A 9,288-nucleotide genomic window follows, 5' to 3' on the forward strand; every position below is an offset into this window, starting at 1 on the left:
ATAATACCACACAAGGGGAAATGTGGTTTGGCACACTCAACATCAGCCTGACTGGTTTGTAGTAAATTGGTGCGAAGTGCCTGGTAAAGGTCAATAGGTGGTCGCTCCATCTTAAAGGGCATCTGTCAGCAGTTTTGTACCTATGACACTGGCTGACCTGTTACATGTGCTCTTGGCAGCTGGAGGCATCTGTGCTGGTCCCATGTTCATATGTGCTCACAATACTGAGAAAAAGGATGTTTTATTATATGCAAATGAGCCTCTAGGAGCAACGGGGCATTGCCGTTACACTTAAGCCTCATGCAGACGTCCGTGAGATACCGGACTGGCATCGCAGGAGCGCATGGCGTCATAGCAACCCAGTCCGGTATCCTATGGACTGTGTTCCACGGACGTCTGCATGAGGCTTCAGAGACTCTTCTCTCTCTGCAACTGCTGCACCTTTTGCACTTTGATTGACAGGGCCAGGCGTCAGGATGTTTTCACTGCCTGGCCCTGCAATTAAAGTGCAGAGGGCTCGGCAGTTTCATATAGAGCAGAACCAATAGATATAATGATAACACCCCTGTTGCTCCTAGAGGCTCATTTGCATATAATAAAACATCATTTTTCTCAGCAATGCGGGCACGTATGAACATGGGGCCAACACAGATGCCTTCAGCTGCCAAGCGCACATGTAACAGGTCAGCCAGTGTCATAGGTACAAAACTGCTGACAGATGCCCTTTAGGTTGACACTTATCAACCTATCCACAGTATTGGTGATGAACATCTGATTGGTGGTGGCCTGATGGTTGTCCCAACTCCCCCATTTGAATGAATGAAGGTAGCTGAGTACAGCGGCCATCTTTGGCAGTTCCATAGGCTTTGACTCAAACAACAGTGCACATGCCCAACCGCTGCTCTACTGAATGGGGCAGACAGGACCCCCATTCTTTTGACCTGTGGACGACCCAGTGTTCGGACCCCCACCAATCAGACCTTCATGTCCTGTATTATGGATAGATTGATAAATGTCAATCTTGGTGCAACACCTTAAAGCGACCACCAATTAACAGCGCGGACATGTTTTTTTGTTTTTTTTAATAGTCCCGACTGGCGGTGACTACCAAACTACTACAAACTGAGTTCTTCCCAGCTAATATTCACAAAGCCTAATTGATGTTCCTAAAATACCTGGTTTTAAAGGGACACTAAACCTAGAAATGAATGGTGAAAGAAGCCAGAGAGGCATGACCACAACGTTTGGGCTGAAGAGAGGCATGCCCACGGCGTTTGTCCTTCTGCAGGATTTCTTCATGCCCTGGGAAGAAACAGGTCCGGTAGAAATCTTGCAGAGGACACAGGCATTTATTCATGTCCTCCTGATCCCTTCAGGCTGAGGTGGTGGAGCTTGCCATCTCTGGTCCTCTACTGCCGTGGGGAAGGGCTGCTGCTGCAGCCAGTTGCATTACAGTCGGAGATGGCAAAGGAGGTTCCTTGGATTGTTTCCATCAATTTTCTTTTGTATTTTCTACTTTTAGTGTTCCTTAATGGATCCAGAAGCAATTTAACAAACTATCTGACTACACTGTCTAGGTTATACCAGGGCAGACACAGAATAGTCATTAGTTTGATTGGGGTAGGCAGTAGCAGGGTCAGTTAACCTTCAACGGAAAATAAAAAAACAAACTTTTTGTCGTCTGTGGTAGTGACCAGTCTTAGATTAGATAGTTCCTCTAGTACCCTGCCCAATGTGTTGTGCCCTTCACCTCCCAGGTTGAATAGCGTAACATCAGAAGACCTCTCGCTTGCATGATACTTACTTGCGTTTTCCTCTCTTTCTTCTCACTTTCTTCTGTTGCAGGCTCTACCCATGTCCTCACCCCTCAGAAACTCCTGGACGCTCTGAAGAGATTGAATAAGACAGACGATGAAATCAGCAGTTAGGTTTCCCCCTAAACTCCCCAAACTGTTATACTCCCCCCATCTCTTCTTACCCGTTCCTGCCCATCCAAGCTGTTGAAGATCAGTCTTCGGTCCTTTGCCCACCAGCAGAAAGAGAGTCTTTCCCCTTGCCCTACCCTACTTCCGAACCAATGCTAATTATCGGCCTTTCATTGGGGCTCCTTAACTTTAAGGCATGGATGTATTTTTGGCCATTTTGTACTCCTTCCCCCGCCCCCCTTGCATTGTGGAGATTGTATCTGTCTGTTCGTCCTGGAATTGTAATGACGCCAGTGAATTTCCGGATCTTGTATTTTGGATTATTGCCTACATCCCGGGTCAAGCACACCATATGTGTCCACGTTTCGCCTCCCGTGCACCGAGGTTTTTCTCACTTGCACCGTTGTGTTGCTTCTTCATAGGCAGCCACAATGGAAGCCATGTACTGCTTCTCTTTATGTCTTTTTCCCACAATGCACCCGCCTTCCATATTCTGACTAGACAGGCAGAGGAGCATTGCAGAGCTTTCAAACCTGCACCAGCCCCCTCCCTTGTGATAAAACACAACCGGCAGAGGGGTGACCATCCGGTGATGTCGCGAATCTCCATCACAGTCTAGATAATGCCGTGTCGGGCGTCCATCTGCTCTGTTACATGGTGTTTGTCCCAAGCAAAGCTTCCCGACCTTCGTCCCCTGTTCAGGAAATGCGTGTTTCTGTATTTGAGTGAGCTTGTCCTGCCCCACTACTTGGAAACGAATGCTTGCATCTTTATTGTGTGTAGCAACCTAAATGTCTAAGTTTGGTCCCGTCCTATTCATAATATATAAAGAGATATTTATGTTTCTAGATAGAAGGGGTGAGGCTAAGGCCCTGACTGCAACTTTAACTTATTATCGCTATTTTGCGTATATTTAATGTAAATAGTATCCAGGGAGCCGTCTAAAAATGTGTTGTGAAGGACAATGCAGTCTGTGATATCATAGCCGCACACTCCGCGCTTCTTACACAGCAGCCCTATACGTTTTAGATGAAAGACTGACTGGTAAGAGAAGGCAGATAGACCTAGGACCGGACCCTCAGCCTCACTCCTCACCTTCCTGTAATATTTGTTCTGTGATACAGTTTGTCATTTTTGCCTGCAAATAATAAAGAGATTTTAAAAAGCATGACAAATAACGTTTCTTAAGTAAAATGATGAGGATATGGTGGATATATGGAAGAATTATACATGGGATAGGATACGGAGATACTATATCTCCTTATGGAGAGCACCTAATCGGCCCAAGGAGACGTATAGGCCATACATGCTCCTCTGGAATTCTGGGAAGAAGGGATGTAAATGAGCTCTTAACAAGCTCTGCCTCTGATGCTATAGGATGTAAGGCAGCTATCCTATAAGTCAATGTCCGACCTTTTAAATAGGGCTTGAGACATGACTTGGATAATAACTAAGCCAGCATCTTATCTGCAGACAGCTGTTTTGGGGGGATTGCCCCTTAACAGTGCAGAGCAGAGAGTACTGGCTTAACTGAGACACCTAGCTCAGGATTCGGAGGATACTATATCTTCTTATGGAGAGCGAAAAAGAGACAGGAGGCAGAGCCTCGTGTGTATTTCCGTTTGCCACAAGAGCGCAGTAGATAATAAATTGCGCTTACCATATGATGTTGTGATGAGTCACAACACCTTTATTTTGCCTTGCTGGTATTTTCCCGTCCAGCTTGCGGGGAATCTGCTCTGCTGCCAAGGTCTTTGCCCTTACCGCTGAAGCGGTTTTCAGGAACGAGAAACAGTAGTAAAAAGGAAGAAACACAGGACCTTTTCACGGCGCTGATGCAGAAGACGTGGGACCAGAAGGGTGTCGGTAAAACAGTAACAATTCTTTATTCCGGGTCTACGCGTTTCAGGGGCGAACAGCCCTCATCATCAGGACAATAAAACATTTACAGTGTGTATAGTGGTGTGTGTATACTTTGTTTGGGCGCGCTATTCTCGGGCAGAGAGGGGAGGGTAAAGGGGGAGGATGTTTGTGGGCAGTGTTTTGCCCGAGAGACAGCGCTGCTACATCGTAGTGGGCACAGGCTGTGGACGGAGTGCCGGCTGGATAATCACTTAAAGGTGTATTCCCTGCTTAGACAATGTGGGAATATCTCTAGGATATGCCCCCATTGTCTGATAGGTGCAGGACCCACCGCTGGGACCCGCACCTATATCGAGAACGGAGCTGGGAGCGCTGTGACTGGAGGACCCCAGATTTCCTGGGGTCCGTCCACCACCAAGCGCTAATCCCCACCTCTCCCATAGAAGTGAATGGGAGCGTGCCGCGCATGCGCGGCCCATGCTCCCATTCATTTCTATGGGGCATACAGCAATAGCCGTTGTTTGTGTGCATGAGTCCTTAGGGCAGTTGTTTCACCCCCAATCGCTCCCGTTTTAACCACACAGTGAGCGCTGACATTCAGGTAAACCATTACTCACCAACATTCTCATTTGCCATCCATTAAAGGGTTAGGATATGCCCCCATTGTCTTATAGGTGCGGGTCCCACCGCTGGGATCCAGCACCTATATCGAGAACGGAGCCCTGAAAGTGAAGGAGGGCACACTGTGCATGCGCAGCCACCCTCCTTCACTTTCGGGGCTCTGTTCTCGGGTCTTTTGCGGCCCCATTGAAGTAAATAGGCCCGCATCCGAGCTCGGATGTGGACCAAAACAACTGTCGTGTGCATGAGGCCTTAATGTTAGTGCAATGATAAGGCGTATGGGGGGTATGTGTCATATTTTTGCTACATAAGTGTATTCTCCTTATGTTAGATACCAGCATATACTGGAATATTTTATAGTATTTTTTAGGGACCATTTTGGTTTTTCAGTTGTTCGGGAACATTGTTAGTTTTTAGTATTTTTTTCCTATGTGCCTATTTTTGGGCGAAACAATTAGGCACATGTGCAATTGAAAAATAAAATAGAGAGTTTTTGTTTAACTTTATATCTATCGTATGTATATCAAGTATACACGTGCAACATTGATGGTTGTGTTGCATGGCATTCTGTCCGTTTATAATGGACCAATGGAATTTTTGTAAGTCTAGGAGTCATAGTGCTCCTTAGAGTTTTTTCGTGTGTATATGGTCCATGAGAAAAAGTCATCTAGCGTGGCTGCATAAAATTAGAAGGGGAAGGGGGGATTTAAATTAAGATAAAAAATAGAGGTTAAAATGACAATTGAAGTTAAAAAGAAGAAAAGAGTATATATTACATATATATACTGTATATGTGTATGCTGCTTTAGTGGTTGTTAGGCATTTTTTGCGTTGGGCAGACGCCCGTTAGTGGGACCTGTATAAAGTATAGTCTCACTAATCTCATTCAGTCCAAACGGGGCGACAGTGTCTAGCTGATAGATCCAGTATACGTCCCTTTTTTGTAAACTACTGAATCTGTTATATGGATTTTCTGGTATGAAATCAACGGGAGTGATTTTTAGCGGGTGCTTGTCTTTCTCAGGTGCAGAGGCGCAATGTCTAGAGATACTGTGTTTAAGATATTGCCTTTGGATATTATATCTGTGTTGATTGATTGATTGACAGGACAGTGTAGTGGCTGTGTAGTGCGGATCACATATTGGAGGCCGCACTTGCACTCGATCAAATATATCACGTAGTTACTTTGGGATGTTTTATCTCAAAGTTGGTTCCATTTTTGTTTGAAAAGAAATTTGGACGATTACGTGTGATAATATGGCAGCATAGGCACCGTTTTATCCCCCATTTGAAGCTGCCAGTCACTTTATTTGCATAGTTTTTTAGGGAGTATAGCGTGTTGTTTAGGTCTGCTGGGGGCCAGGGTGTTTCTAATTGTTGGGGCCCTTCTATAACTAATTACGGGTTTCGATGGTACCGTAAATATTTTTCTAAGTGAGGGTTTTGTTTTAGAATGTGCCAGTGTTGCTCGGATGGCTTTATTAGATGTATTATATTGGGTGATAAAGTTTAAATGTCTTTCTGTTGGCGTGTTTTTCTTCTCTGCTCTCTCCAGACATCCCTTGTCCACGAACCTTTTTTGTATGATCTTTGCCTGTTGTCTGAAGTCCTCATCGTGTGTGCAGTTTCGTCTAACTCGTTTGTATTGGCTGTAAGGGATATTTTGTAGCCACTTTTTGTGATGGAAACTTGTGTAATGTATGTAAATGTTAGTATCGACCGGTTTAAAATATATGTTTGTTGTGAGGAGATTGTTCTTACTGGTAATTGAGATGTCCAAAAAATCTATTAGTTTTATTGTAATTTGGGGTAAGGGAGATTCCCCAATCTTAATTGTTTAGTTCCCTGCAGAAATCAAGTGCTGACCTCTCGTCCCCGTCCCAGATAATAAAGATTTCATCAATATACCTTCTATAGTGGATGATCAGTTTTTTTTTTTGGGGGGGGGGGGGAGTATATTCGTGATGTATGTGCTTTCAAATTGCCCCATGAATAGGTTAGCAAATGCCGGCGCTACTTTCGTACCCATGGCGGTCCCCCGGCACTGGTGGTATATAGTGTTATTGTAGATGAAAAAATGATTTTCCAAGATGAACCGTAAGCTTTCTAGGAGAAATTGGACTTGTGGTAGTTTAGTGTAGGGTCGTTCATTAGGGTGGTCTTTACACATTGTATCCCTAGATCATGTCGTATGTTGGAGTATAGAGCTGTTACGTCCATGGTAAGAAGAGCATATGTCTCTTTCCATGTGATATCGTTAAGCTGACGGATCAATTGACTGGAATCATGGAGGTAACTTGGTAGATTATGGACATATGGTGGTAAAAAGAGGTCTAAGTAATGTGATAGGTTACTTGTCGCGGATTTTGTGTTTGACACAATGTGTTTGACACAATAATAAGACGCCTGAAGACCTACAACAACAAAAAAAAGCAACAACAACAACCCACAATCCAAAATACTATAGGGAACGCAACAACACACGCCCAAAGACCAATATACAAGCACAATACCAGAACGCGCTCTTTCGCAAACCGCTCCTACAAAAACCTAATGACCAAGGAGCCAGAAAGACAGATAGATCCAGAGAACAGACCATGAATACTTTGAGACATAGGGCCAACAACAACTTGGATATGATAACCACTGTGTGCTGTCCCATGAATAATAGTAACCCTACGAATAAAACTGAATTGGCTAATAAGAAAAATGAAAAACGTAACGAGCAACCCAGCAATTACCGTGTCCCCAACAATTTTCCTATTCCCCCCAATTACTGAGGGGAACAAAAAGATGGAAAGTAACCCTCTACAGACAAGTTACTGCCATTCCATAGGGGGAAAAGATCTAGACTCACCCACTGATGAATTTCTAGAGAAATTCAGAGCCCTGGAATCCAAATATCTGGATCACAAAACTAGAAGCCGTCTGCCCCTCAATAAAAATCGTGATAACATCTTTACACCTCTCATTTCCCTCAGCCCTTCTAGTGCTAAGAATACAGAAAAAAGTGACTCTTCTCATACACCCCGAGGAATTACACCCTCCCTAATCCAAGAGGATAACCATCCCCTGGACACCTTCCATCACTGCCAACTTCACAATACATCCAACACTATCACAAGAAATCATGGAGGCCAATTACCCCCTTATTACCATAGACAACACAGCCTCAGGAACAACAGCATTGGTTCCTTTTTTAGATCATGCCAGGAAATCACCACCACCACCACAACTGATAAAAAGAGACCCGACGGACAAACTAGTGAAACCTAAAAACAAGCACATCACCCATTTTTTCAAACCCACCCCGGGAAAAAAATAACTAGAACACTGAGGGTGCAGGGTGGTGGGGACAGCAAAAAGGGAAAACAATATTGATAACAGAGGAAAATAACCATCCACCCCAGAAGAAAAATCCAACATCATCCCACACCGACAGTAAAAATATTCAACCTCTCTCATATTTAAAAAAAATTCTGAAAACAAACTACTACAGAAAGGGCTCTCTTTCTGCCCGTATAATAAACATCAACCCATTTGAATTATACCTAGATATGCAGAAATTTAGAAAAAACCTTACCATAAAAAGTAATTTCGAACATGAAAACAAAAAAAGCACTAGTCACACATATAATTAACAATAGCAACCTAGATGAAATAGCCACATACAAACATCAAGATGCACACCCGAAATCAAACTTTTTTCCCCTCCAAAGTCAGGGACATCTCATACCGACATTTTTTGACTTAGTCTCTGCAGACATAAAAAAGATGACCTCTAAAGCAAAACCAACAACCCCTCACCAGAAAGAGAACCTAACTCATCAAGAAAAAAAACGCCCTAATAACAATACGTCCAGCAGACAAAGGAAGAGGGATAGTGATACAAAATATGGAGGACTATGAAAAAGAAGCCCTGAATATTCTTACCGATACAGCCTACTACCAAAAGGTCTCTGATAACCCGTTCCCAGATGTGAATAAAAGACTAACCAACCTCATAAAAGACGCACACGAAAAACAATACATAAATAAAAAAGAAAAAAATAATTTATTACCTAAGTCTCCCTGCAATCCCTATTTTTACCACCTCTCAAAAATACATAAAACCATTGTGAATCCACCTAGGAGGCCCATTGTGTCAAACACTAAATCCGCGACAAGTAACCCATCACATTACTTAGACCTCTTTTTACAACCATATGTCCATAATCTACCAAGTTACCTCCATGATTCCAGTCAATTGATCCGTCAGCTTAACGATATCACATGGAAAGAGACATATGCTCTTCTTACCATGGACCTAACAGCTCTATACTCCAACATACGACATGATCTAGGGATACAATGTGTAAAGACCACCCTAATAAACGACCCTACACTAAAACTACCACAAGTCCAATTTCTCCTAGAAAGCTTACGGTTCATCTTGGAAAATTATTTTTTCATCTACAATAACACTCCAAAAAAACAATGCAAATAAAGTGACTGGCAGCTTCAAATGGGGGATAAAACGGTGCCTATGCTGCCATATTTTGACACGTAATCGTACAAAAAAAAAAAAAAAAAAAAAAATGGAACCACCTTTGAGATAAAACATCCCAAACTAACGACGTGATATATTTGATCGAGTGCAAGTGCGGCCTCCAATATGTGATCCGCACTACACAGCCACTACACTGTCGTGTCAATCAACACAGATATGATATCCAAAGGCAATATCTTAAACACAGTATCTCTAGACATTGCGCCTCTGCACCTGAGAAAGACAAGCACCCGCTAAAAATCACTCCCGTTGATTTCATACCAGAAAATCCATATAACAGATTCAGTAGTTTACAAAAAAGGGACGTATACTGGATCTATCAGCTAGACA

The 9,288-nt window shown here is 43.3% G+C and overlaps 1 protein-coding gene across 3 annotated transcripts in view; it reads left to right on the forward strand.

The window, feature by feature from the left end:
* Positions 1–3,093, forward strand: part of STXBP1 (syntaxin binding protein 1) — a 122,996-nt gene extending 119,903 nt beyond the window's left edge. For 2 of the 3 annotated variants that reach the window (XM_044306240.1, XM_044306238.1), the window contains exon 20: positions 1,846–1,956. Coding sequence is in view for 1 of the 3 variants with exons in the window: in XM_044306239.1 (XP_044162174.1) it covers positions 1,846–1,928 (83 nt within the window). In the remaining 2 variants the exon portion in view is untranslated. Of the gene's footprint in view, positions 1–1,845 lie in introns of all 3 variants that reach the window. The other variant, XM_044306239.1, reaches the window with a different exon arrangement.
* Positions 3,094–9,288: the final 6,195 nt, after the last annotated feature.

The sequence above is a fragment of the Bufo gargarizans genome, chromosome 9 (assembly GCF_014858855.1).
Source record: "Bufo gargarizans isolate SCDJY-AF-19 chromosome 9, ASM1485885v1, whole genome shotgun sequence".
NCBI classification, from domain to species: Eukaryota; Metazoa; Chordata; class Amphibia; order Anura; family Bufonidae; genus Bufo; species Bufo gargarizans.